Here is an 18,864-nt window from a genome sequence, read left to right on the forward strand (position 1 = left end):
TTTGTTGAGGCGCGTAGGCTCTAGAGAAGCCCAGCTTCAGTAGCCGTGGTATGAGGGCTCAGTAGTTTTGATTTCCCAGACTCTACAGCTCAGACTCAATAGTTGTGGCGCATGGGCTTACCACCTCCATGTAAGTTGCTACTCATTGTAAACATATGGAAATCACATGTGGGATCTTCTCAGACCAGGGATTGAACCTGTGTCTCTTGCACTGGCTGGCAGATTCTTTATCACTGAGCTACCAGGAAAACCCCACGATTCTATTTTTGTTAAAATATTTTATGTGTCTACATTTACAGGGAACTCACACCAAAGTATTAATTTTTTTAAGAATAGAGTCTCTACAGAAGGTTAAGTACAAATGATTTTCTTTCCCTTTTCCCCCCAATTTTTGTTTTTCTTTATTTATGGCAACAAACATGTGTCACTTGAGTAGTATGAAAAATATGTTATTTAAACTACTGAGTGGCTGAAAAACCTAAGCACAGTGAATAATTAGAACTTTCATAAGTCTGCCTGACTTCCATATGTTTACAATGAGTAGCAACGTACACGGCGGTGGTGGTTTAGTCACGAAGTCGTGTCCGACTGCGATCCCACGGACTGTGGCCCACCAGGCTTCTCTGCCCATGGAATTCTCCAGGCAAGAACACTGGAGTGGGTTGCCATTCCCTTCTCCAAGCAACTTACATAATAAATCTAAAAGTCAAAATTGGGTTTTATCAGGTTGAACAGAAGAAGGAAACTCAGGATGTAAATGCATAAATAATATGATATAAAATTAATTCAGTGGTCAAATTGCTAAAATAAAGTTTCTCAACACTCTTATCTTTCCTAGATTTCAATTCATATTATACAAATTATACATCCAGCAGTTATTATTAACAATGCTTTCTCTGATACAGCCAACACATCAGAGAAAATTTTCCCTCTAATTTCCTCCCAAGTGTGGATGATATTGGTCTTCATTCACTTGCTGTCATATTAACATGCATTCAGTTTAATTTTTTGAACACAGCATAATTAAAACTCTGACTCACTGTCACTGAGTGTGTTATCAATGCTCAAAGAAAAACAAATACTTACATCATTCTCTTGCCCATCAGAGCCTGTACTGTGGATGTCAGGATACTGCTTCAGAAACTGGGCTACATAGGTCATAATAGACTTCTCATCTGGTTTATCCACATCAACATCTGAAAAAACCAAACCCAAATATGAGAAATTAATAAGCATTTTAAAAGATTTTAATAATACAAACTTTGAAATCTAGCTAATATACCAAAAGACAGTGTCCTAAATGCAGAAGAAAAACAGAATACTATTTACAGATGGAGAGAGGGAAAACCAGTTTAGTCTGGATAATATACAGTGGAAATTTTATGACTCAGAAAGCTGACACATTTTAGCCAAGAGCTGTTAGGAAAGTAGTATGTGTTTCATTTAAATAATTTCAACACTCATCAGAAATATGAGATATATATGTAATTATTCATACATTTTGTCTAGTTACTAAAATACCAATAATATGTGCATTACAGAATCAGAGTAAACAGGTAGTAAAACAAGTTACAGGCACAGCGCGGAATGATAAATGACTATATAGTTTGTATACTATATATGGTCACCTAATAATTCATTTCAGAAAAGAAGGAGATGCCTTATGTCCAAGTCGTTACACAGCTTCTCCATTGTGAAGCCTTCTGTCTAAGCCACTGTATGTTGAACAATTAAGTATTCTTTAAGTACTTAATTTGAGAGCTGAAAAGATCTCAATCACTGTCATTTTTAAGTATATAGATGTTTATCTAAAAAATCAGTAAAAATTAAGCAAGGATATTTATACAAATTTAATAATTACAAAATCAGGGTAAGACTGGATACATTAAAAAAAAGTGTTGAATGTTTAAACAAGTCTTAAATGTCTTCAAAGAGGTTATATTTGGAAATTACAAATACACTTATAGAGCAACAACAACAAAAATACTGAACAGAGACCATGAAAATAAAAATATAAAACTGGCCTAATATTTTGTATTGTTTCTTGTGATTTGAAATATAATTTATAGGGATTATCAGTGTATGATTTAAGAAGTGGTACAACTCAAAAGACCTAAAAATAAACAAAGATAATGTATTCTGGAATTCATGAGATGATTCAAAGGGGATTTTAGAAATAATAAGATCACTGATGTGGAGAATGCATGTGAAGAGTAAAACTTCCATAAACTGTAAAAGTGGAAAGAAAACAACATTTAATACATGATTTACTACAGTACCTGCTTTTAGTATACACGGGACTAAATCATAAAACAATTGTTATTGATTGATATTGATATTTGGTCTATTTAATCTGTATTCCTACAAGTTTATACATTCAAATTGGCTAAAAGTTTGGGAGGGGGGTAGTTCTCATTAGGAAAATAATTACTTTATCTCTGCGTTAGGCTTGCATTTGGGCAAACTCAATTTCTGATCATCAAAGAAAACAGTAAGATCCCCTGGTCTAGTGAAAAGGAAAGAACCATTTATATCCTTCTCCTAGTCTCCTTTTGGAAAAGGTTCAGCTCTGATGTGTTCTCTGAAGCTGAGGGCTAGGATGGTTGTGGTCTTTCCCCTTGAAGTGAGGTGTGTCCTGGATACTAGTGGCTTGTGCATGTGTGTGTGTGGGGGGGGAGGGTACAGAAAGAAGGTGGAAAGCCCTTGGCCCCCCTGGTGAAACTGGGTAGGAGACCAGGCAAGGAGGGGAAACAGGGCCACTAACATAGCAAGGGAGCTCCATGCCGGCCATCATCACCTGGAAGCCAATCAGGCAGACAGTGTTTTGAGAGCTAGGAATATTCATTCTGAAATCTCATCAAACAGCCATCCTGGTGGCTCAGTGGTAAAGAATCCGCCTGCCAACACAGGAGATCTCAGTTCGATCCCTGGGTCAGGAAGATCCCCCCGGAGAAGGGAATGGCAACCCACTCCAGTATTAATGCCTGGGAAATCCCATGGACAGAGGAGCCTGGTAGGCTATACTCCATGGGGTCGCAAAGAGTTGAACGCAACAACATAGCAGCACATATTTCTCCAAAAGAAAATTTGTGCAGGAGATACTTAAGTTTTCTGAGCTCTCGGACGCATCTGTAATTTCTGGGTTTAAGACATAGCCCTCCTGAGCTGAGGGACACAAGCGCCAGAATCACTCTACGTGCCTTCAGGGTCCAGGAGCCGTGGGATCCCCAGTTCCGTTTCAGCAATGGAGAAAGCCTCCTCCAGGTTTTCTCGGTTAGGCCTTCCTTTCACCTTCTCCAAGTCCACCAGTTCCGGCCGAATAGCGTGGATGACAGAATGAAAGGCCACGCCACTTCTCCAACTCCGGCCGAAGTCTTTTACTTCTATTCCACTCTGCCTTTAAACAGAAAATGATAATGTCACTTCCTAAACAGGTAATGCACGCTTCCTCAAACACTCAATCCAACCTCCTCCACAGTGGGTGATGTGTGGTTAGCTATAGCAGTTAATTGGTCTTGAGGAAAAATAAGCAAAACAAAATTTTTAGCAGCAAATTCTGGTTCCATATTTAAGAGTTTTCTGATTTCTGATATAGCTCTATATCAGTTAACTGGTTCTGAGAAAAAATAATCAAAATTTTTAGCAGGTTAACAAGATGTGTGTGTGTGTTCAGTCGCTAACATGTCCAACTTTTTGCAACCCCATGGACTGCTGCACCAGAAACAAGATAAGACATAGAAATTCTGGTTCCATACTTAAGAGTTTTCTGGATGAGAGCTTTCAGGCATTTGAAAGACTCACTTTCTAACACCATACACAAAAATAAACTCAAAATGGATTAAGGATCTAAATGTAAGACCAGAAACTATAAAACTCCTAGAGGAGAACATAGGCAAAACACTCTCCGACATAAATCACAGCAAGATCCTCTATGACCCACCTCCCAAAATATTGGAAAGAAAAGCAAAAATAAACAAATGGGACCTAATGAAACTTAAAAGCTTTTGCACAACAAAGGAAACTATAAGCAAGGTGAAAAGACAGCCTTCAGAATGGGAGAAAATAATAGCAAACGAAGCAACAGACAAAGGATTAATCTCAAAAATATACAAGCAACTCCTGCAGCTCAATTCCAGAAAAATAAACGACCCAATCAAAAATGGGCCAAAGATCTAAACAGACATTTCTCCAAAGAAGACATACAGATGGCTAACAAACACATGAAAAGATGCTCAACATCACTCATTATCAGAGAAATGCAAATCAAAACCTCAATGAGGTACCATTACACACCAGTCAGAATGGCTGCCATCCAAAAGTCTACAAGCAATAAATGCTGGAGAGGGTGTGGAGAAAAAGGAACCCTCTTACACTGTTGGTGGGAATGCACACTAGGACAGCCACTATGGAGAACACTGTGGAGATTCCATAAAAAACTGGAAATAGGACTGCCATATGACCCAGCAATCCCACTTCTGGGCATACACACCGAGGAAACCAGATCTGAAAGAGACACGTGCACCCCAATGTTCATTGCAGCACTGTTTACAATAGCCAGGACATGGAAGCAACCTAGATGCCCATCAGCAGACGAATGGATAAGGAAGCTGTGGTACATATACACCATGGAATATTATCCAGCCATTAAAAAGAATTCATTTGAATCAGTTCTAATGAGATGGATGAAATTGGAGCCCATTATACAGAGTGAAGTAAGCCAGAAAGATAAAGACCAATACAGCACACGAACGCATATATGTGGAATTTAAAAAGATGGTAATGATAACCTTATATGCAAAACAGAAAAAGAGACCCAGATGTACAGAACAGAGTTTTAGATTCTGTGGGAGAAGGCGAGGGTGGGATGTTCAGAGAGAACAGCATTGAAACAAGTATACTATCAAGGGTGAAACAGATCGCCAGCCCAGGTGGGATGCATGAGACAAGTGCTCAGGGCTGGTGCACTGGGAAGACCCAGAGGGATGGGATGGAGAGGGAGGCGGGAGCGGGGATCAGGATGGGGAACACGTGTAAATCCATGGCTGATTCATGTCAATGTATGGCAAAAACCACTACAATATTGTAAAGTAATTAGCCTCCAACTAATAAAAATAAATGGAAAAAAAAAAGACTCAATGTAAAGCACATTTTTCAACTGAGAGAAAAAAATACCTAACAAAGTAAAAAAAGGAACATTTAAAAAACACCGCAATTGATAATAATTCACCTCTGTGTATTTTTTTAAGAAGCCTCTAACACATTTCTAGTGACAATGGCAAGCAGCCTGTGTTTACACTCTCAGATCATATCAGACAAATATAATGTGGCTGAACCACATCAAATGTGGTAGAACGAAATGCAGATGGATGTGTCATCTCTCTAAATTAGTCACAAAAAAGCCTATACTCCACACAAGTACTGGCAAGATTAATTTACCATACCAATCAAACTGTTTCATCAAATTGTTTTTTTAATTCTTCTTTTTAGAATTGCCTTGAGGGCAAAGTACTGGTGACAAATCTTTGCTCTTTCATAGTGGACTTAATTCAAAGTCAGTTATTACAATTAAGAAGAGATTCAAGTTGGTGGTAATATTTTGTTGTTGAAAACAGAAGCGAGGCAAGCTCACAATGAATAACTTTTTTTCTATATGTAACTTATCAACTATAAAGGCAGTTTCAAAAATGTTGCAAATATGTCTTTGAACAACATTTTTTATTAAGTCTAGAGCTTTTAAAAGTGATCAGTGAATTAGGTAACATTCAGTAGATAAATACTCTGGTAATTTCTTTTTAGAAAATTAGTCTCATTATAGCTGTTTCTAAATAAAGCAGAAATAATACCACTCAATTTTTTTTATTTACTATATTCTCAAAATTTCCACAAACTATAAAATACCACATATCTTACTGAAACATTGATTAATATAAAAGTTGGTAAATGCCCTTAAATTTTTTTCTCTGCAAACTTTAAAGTCCACTTAAAATCTTGTTTTACCAGTGCACACTCAGCTTGCATAATTAAATGCCATGTGGATCAACAGACAACAGACTATCACACTGACATCACTACAAAGTTTTATAGTGATAGCATCATGATATATGTCACAGCATATATGTGATAACATCCTCTCCTGCCCAGCATGTTTCTTCTCCCTGCTCCATTAAGCTTAAAATAGATCAGTGATGCCTACTGTGGATGGAATGTAAAGAGCATGCCAGCAATGTAAGAAGGGCTTTCCATTTTATCCCTACTAGAGTCCCAAGAGCCACAAAGCTTTGCTTTCAGAAATATTTTTGATTGCAACTTGAATCATCAAAATATACCCCCCAATTAGAAGACAACCAACACACTTGAAAAGTTAAACAAAACTATATAAATTAGTGTCACTAATTATATCTTCTCTATGTTTATTTTTTTCACTCCTTATTTTTGCTCTTCAAACACTTTAAAAACAGAACTGCCTATGTTTAGTGCCTCAGTGTTTCATAATGATAAGTACTTGTTTACAACTATTTTCCAGAAGTAGAGCATTAAATTCAGATTAGATTTAGGCATGCAAAGCAAAATAGAAAGTGAGTCAACTTTACATTTCATTAGGGAAATCTTGCAAAAACACAACTTCTATGTGACTAGATCTTATCACTGACCACATCTGACTGCAAAATGTTGGTATGATCAATTGAAAACTCTACTGAAACTGCTATGAGAAAGTACTTTGTGAGAGTAGGAATTTTATATCCAGTATTAATGGATATGGCCTTCCTGGTAGCTCAGCAGAAAAGAATCTTCCTGCAATGCAGGAAGATGCAATTTGATCCCTGGAGAAGGAAATAGCTACTCAAGCCAGGATTCTTGACTGTGAAATCTCATGGACAGAGGAGGCTGGCAGGCTACAGTCCATGGGGTCACCAAAGAGTTGGACATAACTTAGTGACTAAACAATAACATTATCACACATATGCACACACATGTAAATTTATTATGCTCTGAGGCAAACAAAACTAGAAGCAAATTCCCAGTCTATAAGCTGGAGTTGACAAAATAATCTACATTCCAGACAAAAGATGAGATCAAAGGAAACACTGAAAAACAAAATTGCTGGCAAGTTTCAGGACATAAAAACAAATTATAATTATTTCAGAATGTGGACCTTAGTTCATAATATTATTGAATAGCACGTAGTAGTCTCATGAAGAGATAATCACATTTAAACCTCTAATTTATTTGTGGAAAGATTATTGAATAGCAGCAGAAAATCCAAACAATGACCTAAATAGAATTAGTCCTCATGCTAATCAGAGTGCAGGGATTAAACAACTTAATCGGGTCCCATCACACAGTGAAGAAGGAATTAGTTTTATTAGAGGATTTTTCTAGAGTATCAGGAGTGCTTTCTGTCTACATTTTAACTCAAGACAAGAGTGAAAGGAGACCTCCAGCAAAGCCATTCATTCATGTGTCTCCACAAATTCTGCAACCACTGCAATGAGCGCTCAGTCATAAATGAACTTCAATTTTTCAAGGGTTTCTTTGAACAAACTCCTGCTAGGAACTTACTTGGTGACTGTGTACTGGACCCACTTCAGTAGCGCCTTCTTAGCGTTTCCTTGGATCTTGGTGGCCACCTTCCGTTTGCTCGGGGGGCTGGCGGTCTCAGAGCTGACCATGCTGTCCACGGAGGACGTGCTGCTGGACAGAGCCTGCAGCTGTGGCAGGTTGCTGGTCAGCTCCTCGATCTGCGTGTGCATCAAGGCAGCAAAAGCATCAGCATCATCCCGGTTCTCTCCTCAGATGTTTTCTTTTTCCAGCTTGATTGATCTTAACACCCTTAACACCCACTGACCATGCAGGCTCTTAAAGGACATGATTGATGTCTTACTCCTCTGTTTACTTCCTACCACATCTAAAATGGGACCTTGGACCCAGTAATGGACACTTGTCAAATACATGCATGAATGAATAAAAACAAAACCTAATGATTTTCCAAACTCGTAGAATGTACGCATCAAGACTGAACCCTGTTGTCTTTGACATATATGCACTGTCAAGTGCAAAATAGCTAGCTGGTGGGAAGCTGCTGTATCGTGCAGGGAGATCAGTTCTGTGCTCTGTGATGACCTGAGAGAGCGGGATATGGGAGTGAGAGGGACGCCCAAAAGGGAGGGGACATGTGTCTACCCATGGCTGATTTGCTTCATTGTGCAGCAAAACTAGCACAAGATCGAAAAGCAACTATGAAAGTGAAAGTGAAGTTGCCCAGTCGTATCCGACTCTTTGCGACTCCATTGACTGTAGCCTACACCAGGATCCTCAGTCCATGGGATTTTCCAGGCAAGAATACTGGAGTGGGGTGCCATTTCCTTCTCCAGGGGATCTTCCCGACCCAGGGATCGAACCTGGGTCTCCCGCATTGTAGGCAGACGCTTTACCGTCTGAGAGCCCTCATGTAAACTATGAACCTCGAAATGATAGTGATGTGTCCACAGAGGTTCATTAATTGTAACCAAAGTATTATACCACTCTGAAGCGGGGTGCTTGTTAAGGGGGAGGCTATCGATGCATGTTGTGGGTGCAGGGGGTACAAGGGAAATCTCTGTCCTCTTTGCTCAGTTTTTTTGTGAACCTGCTGCTGCTGCTAAGTCACTTCAGTCGTGTCCAACTCTATGCGACCCCATAGACGGCAGCCCACCAGGCTCCCCCATCCCTGGGATTCTCCAGGCAAGAGTACTGAAGTGGGGTGCCATTGCCTTCTCCAATGCTTGCAAGCGAAAAGTGAAAGTGAAGTTGCTCAGTTGTGTCTGACTCTTAGCGACCCCATGGACTGCAGCCTACCAGGCTCCTCCATCCATGGGATTTTCCAGGCAAGAGTACTGGAGTGGGATGCCATTGCCTTCTCTGTTTGTGAACCTAAAACTACTCTAAAAAATAAAGTATTTTTCTTTAAAAACTAACCTATTGGCTAAAAGAATTATCCTGGATAGATTAGCAAGTTAATTTCTCCCCTTAATATTTAAACGGAGTATAGAACCTCTTCCTTCCAGAGGACCAAGTAAAATTTCCTGAAGTCTTTCTACACCAATATTTCATCTCCATCATGTCCTGACCACTTTTCAGATTGGGTATCTAGGCCTGAGTTCTTTGGGGACTTCCATATACAACATTTTAACAGAGGAGAAAGGACCTTTTCCTGATCACAAAAAAATAATCTACATGTGAAGGTCACATTTCTGCTAACTTGAGGATTAACCACAGAAGTATGGAAGATGAGGGTATCTTCATTATGGAAATGTCCACCAGTATCTCCATCCATGACATTGTATCAACTGAAAAGGGAGCGGAAGTACCATACCTGGAAATACAGGATAATGGTCCACATCAATCCCAGAACAATGGAGGGTCGACCATCAGCTATATCAGTGGAGTTAATGTTGACTAATTTAATCTGTTCAAAAAGAAAAACTGTACTAGTAATGTACTAGAAGATTACAGGCCATTTCATTATGCGATAAGCAGCACTTTATTAGACATCAATAACATCTGGTCATGCCTGTGCAGTGGTACACAAGAGTAAGTAAGGTGAGCCATAAAAAACAAACAAGCGCATGGTTTCAGTGGAAATTCCAGGGGCATTCATTAGGTGCACACAGTCAACACAACTACAGAATGAATTTCAAAAACTAGTTTGAAGTTTAAAAAAAATATGACATCATGCAAGGCATTACTAACAAAATGCCAAACAGAAAAAAAAAAAAAAAGGGTTATTCTTTACATTCAGAAGTTGACTGGAACGTAAAAGAAACTGTGAGGGGTATTTTAAGAAGATGCACTTACTTTGAAGTTTGTTACCAAATAGCATGAAACTTATGTTCTCTTTTACCTATAAAAGTCAGGAGTTAAAAATTCTAAAATTTGTACTAACCGGTGATCCTCTGTACACGGACTGACATGAAAAACAAAGGAAGAAGATGATACATATACATAAATAGTCTTTCAAAATCCATGTTATTTGTTCAAAGGGGGTAAAAAATGTAGGTGGTGAATGTAGAGCATAATTTGCAGAATACATTTTAAAGACAAAGGAAAGCCATGAAAGAGTAAAGCGGAAAGTGATTGTGGGGTTCAGTTTCCTACTTTGGGGCATTGACAACCGAAAAGCATTCAGGATTCATCTGCCTACAGTTGTCCTCACTTATTCATTTCAATGATTTCCCATCTATGAGAAGTATGACTTCCTAAGTCTCGGGAAAATGGACTAGTATGGTAGGCCCAGCTTAGTCAGTCTCTACAGAATACAATTAACAACTGCTCCTCATCCTCTTCACAACCACTGAACAAATTAGAAAAAAGTAAAGTACTCCTTAGATTCCAGTTCAATAATTCTCAGCAGGATTTAATAAGGTGTATTATTAACAATAAAGTTCAGGAGTTTGTAAATGGCTTACTTTTTTAAATTATCAGAAGCAAAAATATCCCACAAATACTTTACTCTTGAGTAATTAAACTTACTAGTTAGATATCAGAAGAATAAGGTAAAAGCTAGCACAAAAGTCACTGTAAATAATTTGAGACATACCCGTGGGATTTTGTTTCACTAGTGAAGTTCATTCATCAAGTTCAGAAACAAAACAAAAAAAAAAGGGAGAATTCCCATGGATTACAAGCTTAGGTGTTTATTTCTTTAAAACCTAGAACATGAGATATGTAATACTTTTTTTTGTATAAATAATAGTAAAAGATTAAAGTATAAATCATATTTCTTTAATCTTTTATGGCAGAACCTACTGCAATCTCTTATATTCATTTTAACTGTTCTGTTTTACATTCTCTCCAGAATTTTCTCCACATCCATTTTAGTATCTGTGAGCCACATATTAATAATATATGCTAATAACCACAAGATTAATGCATTTAGTAGAAGACAAATTTTTTCTCTTTCCTTACATGTCATTTTTTTAAATGCAATTGAATATATAAGTTGTATTTCCTACCTCAACCCAGTTCCAATTATACTATGAAGTTTTCATGTTCAGCTTACCATAGAATCTAAAGATCTTTTGCTCAACTTGTGAAGAAAAAAATGTTTTTCAAAATTATTTTCTCTCTTAAACACTGTTCCATAATGGGTTTGAGAAGCACAGGTTTTATGTTGTTTTACCTCCTCTACTTTGCAAAATCCTATGAAATGTACAATAAACTTAATAATCTAAGATTGTAGAATGGGCAACAGAGAGACATCCAAAGAGACTAAAGAATTCCAGAGACCAGAAAGGATGAATCATACAAAATGACCACTCAATGGAGAAAAACTCATGGAAAGTAGTGATGAATCTATTCATCAGTCATACAAGTCTTACTAAATACTAACATATCCCTTTTTATGTAAACTAGTGGAAAATAAACAGAATGGTAGGGTTTCTTCAGTAAAACTTGAAGAATCCATTTGTTATTCTGTAAACCAAGCTAGAACCCAAGTACTGAACAAATCTATCATGTAAGGAAAAAATCCAAATGGGGGACAAAACAAATATAAACATTAAAGAAAAATTCTTGAAAATATGTTTGAAATATAAGTTCTTTTTTTTTTTCCATTTATGTTTATTAGTTGGAGGCTAATTACTTTACAATATTGTAGTGGTTTTTGCCATACATTGAGATGAATCAGCCATGGATTTACATGTTTTGAGATATAAGTTCTTAAATTTTAAAGAACAAAAATAAACAGTAAGAGGGAGGGAACCAAAGAGTTTTCACAAACTCCTTCTATCCCACAGTCAATTATTTTGTGAGCCAATATGGTAAATAAATGCAAGTAAAAGAAGCCCAAACCATGTATTTCAGGTATATTTTTTAAAATTAAAACAGGTTTTGAGATTTGTGGATACAAAAAATACTTGGGATTTTTGTCCTCAGACTCAAATGTATTACTTTTTGCCTTTAACAAATATAATATTCAAAATCTGAATTCTCTACTTTCTAAGATTTACTTAGGTTTGTTCTGTGAAAATGGAGGTGGTAAAAAGAAGTTTTCTGTGAAAATAAGACTTTTTGATTCTTTTTACATATGATGTCTTTCATAGCAAAAGTGAAAGTTGCTCAATCATGTTGGACTCTGCGACCCCATGGACTGTAGTCCATGGAACTCTCCAGGCCAGAATATTGGAGTGGGTAGTCTTTCTTTTCTCCAAGAGGTCTTCCCAACCCAGGGATCGAACCCAGGTCTCCCACATTGTAGGCAGATTTTTTAACCGGCTGAGCCACAAGGGAACCCCAAGAATACTGGAGTGGGTAGCCTATTCCTTTTCCAGTGGATCTTCCCTGACCCAGGAACCGAACCAGGGTCTACTTCATTTTTCTCCAAGCCATTAATTAGTAAAAACAATTTTGTTCCACATTCTAGACAACAAATATACATCAGAACGAGAAAAGCAGACACGTTCGCCCTATCAATGAATACACACCAGAACAAAGAAGGACACTATTGTTATATCAGTAAAATAGAAGTCAGAATGATTTAGAAAACTCTAACTATTCTGTTAAATAATGCTTTGTTCAGCTTTCCATGAAAAACTCATTGGGCAAGAGAAGGAAGAAGAGAAACACTCCATTAGGATGATGTTAGACTGACCTGGAGACAACGTCCAATCTTCTATAAGAAATTTAAGATTGTTTTTTTAACACATCGCAGTGCCTAGAATCTCTGTTTGGTGTGACGTTAGCACACCTGAGCTTCATCCTGACTCACTGCACTATAAATTCATTAAAATGTAAATTATTTAAGAGCTAGAATATAGTTTTCTTTAATTTTGTATTTTTCCAGAGTTTCTATTTTACAAAAAGCATTCAGTCATGCACTTGTGGAGTAAATGAATTAATTTAGTGCATAAAGACAGAGAAGTAAATAATTGAATTATTCTTTTTTTCAGAAGTATCTGGATATCATTCATAAAGCTGGTTTTAGTACTGCCAAACACAGACTTCTTGAATTTCCACAGGTTAGAAAAGGCTAAATCTAAAAGGAGTGGTACAACCCTTTTGAAGGGAAATATGTCAATGCCTAACAAAACAAAATATACACTTATGTTTTTGATCCAGCAATCATACTTCTAAAAATTTACCCAGAAGATGCACTTCTAATAATATGAAAGTACTTATGCACAGTTATTAATGGCATCATTGTTTCCTGTTTGAAAAATTCTAGAAACAAGTTAACTGCTCATTCATAAAAGAGTGGTTGAATAAACTCTGGCACATCCAGACAATGGAATAGTATGTAGCTGTGAAAATGAATAAGGAAGCTCTCTGTGAATTGATTTGAGTGATTTCCAGGGCATAATGTAAAATGAAAACGGTAAAGTACAATTGGTATATAACTAGAATGCTACCCTCATGTAAGGAAGAAGGTGGTATATGAAAATATACCTGCTCCTTCTTGCAAAAGAAATATAGGAAAGATAAACAGAAACTGGAGAGACTGGTGAACTAGAGGTGAGAAAAGAAGTGAAAGGAAGGGGAATGGCTATGCAGAAGTAGGGATGAGGAGGAAATGCCACTTCTCTAAGAACAACTTTTACCCAGAATCATAGTAATGTCTCACTCTCTAAAATAAAAAAGTCAACTAGGGTGTGTGTGTGGTGGTTACCCAAAGTGAAATATAACGCTATTAGTGAAGTAAAACTTGCTCAGTCATGTCTGACGCTTTGTGACACCGTGGACTATACAGTCCATGGAATTCTCCAGGCCAGAATACTAGAGAGGATTGCTGTTCCCTTCTCCAGGGGATCTTCCCAACCCAGGAATCGAACCCAGGTCTCCCACACTGCAGGCAGATTCTTTACCAGCTGAGCCACCAGGAAAGCATAACTCTATTACAAATTAATAACATCAGTTCAGTTCAGTTCAGTTGCTCAAGCGTTCTCAACTCTTTGTGACCCCATGAACTGCAGCATGCCAGGCCTCCCTGTCCATCATCAATTCCTGAAGTTTACCCAAACTCATGTCCATTGAGTTGGTGATGCCATCCAACCATCTCATCCTCTGTCATCCCCTTCTCCTCCTGCCTTCAATCTTTCCCAGAATCAGGGTCTTTTCAAATGAGTCAGTTCTTCGCATCAGGTGGCCAAAGTACTGGAGTTTCAGCTTCAACATCAGTCCCTCCAATGAACAACCAGGACTGATCTCCTTTAAGATGGACTGGTTGGATCTCCTTGCAGTCCAAGGGACTCTCAAGAGTCTTCTCCAAAAAAAAAAAGAAGAGAGTCTTCTCCAACACCACAGTTCAAAAGCATCAATTCTTCAGCGCTCAGCTTTCTTTATAGTCCAACTCTCATATCCATACATGACTACTGGAAAAACCATAACCTTGATTAGATGGACCTTTGTTGACAAAGTAATGTCTCTGCTTTTTAATAGGTTGTCTAGGTTGGTCATCACTTTCCTTCCAAGGAGTAAGTGTCTTTTAATTTCATGGCTGCAATCACCATCTGCAGTGAGCTTGGAGCCCAAAAAACTAAAGTCAGCCACTGTTTCCACTGTTTCCCCATCTATTTGCCATGAAGTGATGGGACTGGATGCCATGATCTTAGTTTTCTGAATGTTGAGCTTTAAACCAACTCTTTCACTCTCCTCTTTCACTTTCATCAAGAAGCTCTCTAGTTCTTCTTCACTTTCTGCCATAAGGGTGGTGTCATCTGCATATCTGAGGTTATTGGTATTTCTGCTGGCAATCTTGATTTCAGCTTGTGCTTCCTCCAGCCCAGCGTTTCTCATGATGTACTCTGCATATAAGTTAAATAAGCAGGGTGACAATATACAGCCTTGACATACTCCTTTCCCTATTTGGAACCAGTCTGTTGTTCCATGTCCAGTTCTAACTATTGCTTCCTGACCTGCTTACAGATTTCTCAGGAGGCAGGTCAGGTGGTCTGGTATTCCCATCTCTTTCAGAATTTTCCACAGTTTATTGTGATCCACACAATAAAGCAGAAATAGATGTTTTTCTGGAACTCTCTTGCTTTTTTGATGATCTAGCGGATGATGGCAATTTGATCTCTGGTTCTTCTGCCTTTTCTAAAACCAGCTTGAACATCTGGAAGGTCACGTGTTGCTGAAGCCTGGCTTGGAGAATTCTGAGCATTACTTTACTAGCGCATGAGATGAGGGCAATTGTGCGGTAGTTTGAGCATTCTTTGGCATTGCCTTTCTTAACGATTGGAATGAAAATTGACCTTTTCCAGTCCTGTGGCCACTGCTGAGTTTTCCAAATTTGCTGACATATTGAGTGCAGCACTTTCACAGCATCATCTTTCAGGATTTGAAACAGCTCAGCTGGAATCCCATCACATCCACTAGCTTTGTTCAAACATAATCACACTGAAAGGGATGTGGAGAACAGAAGTAACCTAAGGAAATTTGGACAGCAGTCTTTCGACTGGATATTGTAATGCTGAAGACCAAAAGAACTGTACACAAATACTATTCTCCAGTTAGTAGACCTGTAACTTATAGAATGTGGGTTAACAAAAGTAGTTCTGAAACTACTTTGTGTATATATACTAGGGGTGAAAAAGAAAAGAATATATTGGAAATGAGAGCCAGGTTTCTCATTTTCAGAGAAAACAGAAAAGAATCAGTATGAAATGGATCTTACAGTGTTGTACTGAAATCAGAATTGTCAGTGTGAAGTAATGGTTTACACACATCTATAATAGGACAAGCTAAACACAGAGAGAGAGAGAGAGAGAAACATAGATATGTGTGTATATCCAGATCAGTAAACATACACATCTCTAGAACTGTATGTGGGCCTGGGGCAATGAAACTTCAGTAGCAATGAACACCCACAGCACCTAAATCTTGATTTCTAAATGCTATTCACTAATGAAAGGAACAAAGCCTCATTAGAGAAGAGGTTGATTCCAGGTCTGGGGTAGGGGAAATATAAGATGGTGGGAATGCAAACTAGTACAGCCGCTATGGAGAACAGTGTGGAGATTTCTTAAAAAACTGGAAATAGAACTGCCATATGACCCAGCAATCCCACTTCTGGGCATGAACACCGAGGAAACCAGATCTGAAAGAGACACGTGCACCCCAATGTTCATCGCAGCACTGTTTATAATAGCCAGGACATGGAAGCAACCTAGATGCCCATCAGCAGACGAATGGATAAGGAAGCTGTGGTACATATACACCATGGAATATTACTCAGCCGTTAAAAAGAATTCATTTGAATCAGTTCTAATGAGACGGATGAAACTGGAGCCCTTATACAGAGTGAAGTAAGCCAGAAAGATAAAGAACATTACAGCATACTAACACATATATATGGAATTTAGAAAGATGGTAATGATAACCCTATATGCAAAACAGAAAAAGAGACACAGATGTACAGAACAGACTTTTGAACTCTGTGGGAGAAGGCGAGGGTGGGATGTTTCGAGAGAACAGCATGTATATTATCTAAAGTGAAACAGATCACCAGCCCAGGTTGGATGCATGAGACAAGTGCTCGGGCCTGGTGCACTGGGAAGACCCAGAGGGATCGGGTGGAGAGGGAGGTGGGAGGGGGGATCGGGATGGGGAATGCGTGTAACTCTATGGCTGATTCATGCCAATGTATGACAAAACCCACTGCAATGCTGTGAAGTAATCAGCCTCCAACTAATAAAAATAAAAGAAAAAAAAAAAGAAAAAAAAAAGATAAACCTGGAAAAGCTTTAGTTCTAGAAAAGAAGGAAATGCTTATAAAAGAATGGGTCCATGTCACAAGAGTACAGGAGTCAGCACGAGGGAACTCTTAGTGGCCAAAGGTAGAAAAATTTAAGCAACAAAACAACAACAACAACAATAGTACTCATGTTGGATTAAAACCATAGAATAAAATAAATATACATGAGTCCACAATGAAGTAAGTAAGCAATTGAATAAATAAATGGGGCAGAAGAAAGGTCGCTTTGTCTTAATAACAATTCCAATTAATAAGTATGAAAGAAATGAGGGAAAAACAAACTCATCATTAAGTGAACAGCACAGAAGTATTATTGAAGGCAGCTGATACTAAAATCAGTTAGCAAAAGCTTGAGGAGAAGAATATTAGCATAATCTCAATTATCTTCCCTAAATTATTTCTCAATTATAAATGGAAAAGTAGTGGTTTCACCATAAAAAAAAACAAACAACTCAGCAGGTGACTTTATCAAGTAGTTGAGGGTAGCATCACCAGCAATAAGACACGATAGAATCCTGTCCCTTCTAATATGATATACCGAGAAGAATATATCATTTCCTTGGAATTCTTGCCAAAAATGAACAACCTCAATCTAATCATGAGAAAATATTATACAAACCAAACAGAGACATTCTGAAAAATAACTGCCTAGCAGTTATCATCAAGATCATGAAAAACACAGAAAGGCAAAGTTGTAGAATGGAAAAGATAAAGGAGCAACAACAATTGAATGAAGACAAGGTGTGTTACTGGATTGTATCCTGGAATAGAAATAAGACACTGGAGAAAAAAAATGATGAAGTGAGATTAGTTTCTACGCTTTACTTGACAGTATCATATTAATTTTAATTTTCTCATTTGATAGCTCTACTATATTACATATATGCTACACATGCTACATATATGTTATATGTATTACATATATGCATAAGTGACCAATAGCCTAGTGTTTCCTATGTACTGCGTGTGTGTGTGTGGGGTCAGTCATGTCTGATTCTTTGCGACCCCATGGACTCTTCATGTCCCTGCTAGGATCTTCTTGTGCATGGAATTTTTCCAGACAAAAATACTGGAGTGGGTTGCCATTTCCTCCTGCGGGGATCTTCCTGACCCAGGGATTGAACCTGAGTCTCTTGATTCTCTTGCATTGGCAGGCCAATTCTTTACCACTGCGCCACCTGGGAAGCCCTCCATATATGTACCATGTATATAAATAAGTTCTTCACATTAGAGAAAGCTGACTAAAGTACAGACATGACATCTCTGTGCCTTTTTTTGCCACTTCTGCCAGTCTAAAATGATTTTACAATAATACCACACTTTTATGTTGTAGAGATTGCATGCTGTATTTCTACCCCAAAGTCAATATTGAAAATATTAGTATGCCCACGCCTTCTTCTTTTGTCTCCGTTTCTCTTACCTTCCTCCCTTCAAGGAACTTCAGTGCTGTGCCAATGTTCGCCACGGCATGAATTCGCTTCATCCGGCGTCCTTGTTCACACGGCTATGAAAGGGAGAAAGACAAGAATAAGTAAAAATGCACACATTAAAACGACAGTTATAAAAGCTATTTAAATGGATCCAAAGCATTCTTGAAGAATGTTTGAGAACAGCCAACATTACTCAATTTCTATAAAGGTTAGCCGATACCCACAGGGGCATTATCCCCACAGCACTTGGAAGGTGTATAATTGACTCAATGAATAAACATTCATTCTCAGCTTATGAATGCACTTTACCTTAAGGTTTCTGTATGCCTAAGGTTAGAAATTCACAAAATTCCTATGCTGTCTATTGAGACTGTTCCCCTTGTAAGTTAGGAAGTATTTTTATGAAAAGTCCTCTTGGTGCATGTAAGGGGGCAGGAGAAACATGGGAAATCTCTCTCCTTTCCTCTCAATTTTGTCATGAACCTAAAACTGCTCTGAAAAATAAAGTCTTAAAAAAAGTACTGTTGGTTACTTACTTTTTTTTTTCAGTCATACCAACATGAAAGTTACTGACAGTGTTAGTGACATTTCTGCGTTTGAGTGACCAAATGCTGGTGCATCTGCATGCATGCCAAGTCACTTCAGTCGTGCCTGACTCTTTGCTACCCTACAGACTGTAGCTCGCCAGGCTCCTCTGTCCATGGG

The 18,864-nt window shown here is 38.1% G+C and overlaps 1 protein-coding gene across 3 annotated transcripts in view; it reads right to left on the reverse strand.

Moving 5' to 3' along the window:
• The window catches only part of SYNE1 (spectrin repeat containing nuclear envelope protein 1), a 474,926-nt gene that overhangs the window by 344,289 nt on the left and 111,773 nt on the right, over positions 1 to 18,864 (reverse strand). For 2 of the 3 annotated variants that reach the window (XM_043457157.1, XM_043457156.1), the window contains exons 5-10: positions 18,150 to 18,233; positions 9,923 to 9,943; positions 9,353 to 9,445; positions 7,561 to 7,739; positions 3,201 to 3,397; positions 1,087 to 1,196 (exon numbers count right to left, since the gene is read on the reverse strand). In XM_043457157.1, the coding sequence (XP_043313092.1) occupies positions 1,087 to 1,196; positions 3,201 to 3,397; positions 7,561 to 7,739; positions 9,353 to 9,445; positions 9,923 to 9,943; positions 18,150 to 18,233 (684 nt within the window). The remainder of the gene's footprint in view (positions 1 to 1,086; positions 1,197 to 3,200; positions 3,398 to 7,560; positions 7,740 to 9,352; positions 9,446 to 9,922; positions 9,944 to 18,149; positions 18,234 to 18,864) is intronic. The other variant, XM_043457158.1, reaches the window with a different exon arrangement.

This window comes from Cervus canadensis, chromosome 33, assembly GCF_019320065.1.
Source record: "Cervus canadensis isolate Bull #8, Minnesota chromosome 33, ASM1932006v1, whole genome shotgun sequence".
Lineage (NCBI taxonomy): Eukaryota > Metazoa > Chordata > Mammalia > Artiodactyla > Cervidae > Cervus > Cervus canadensis.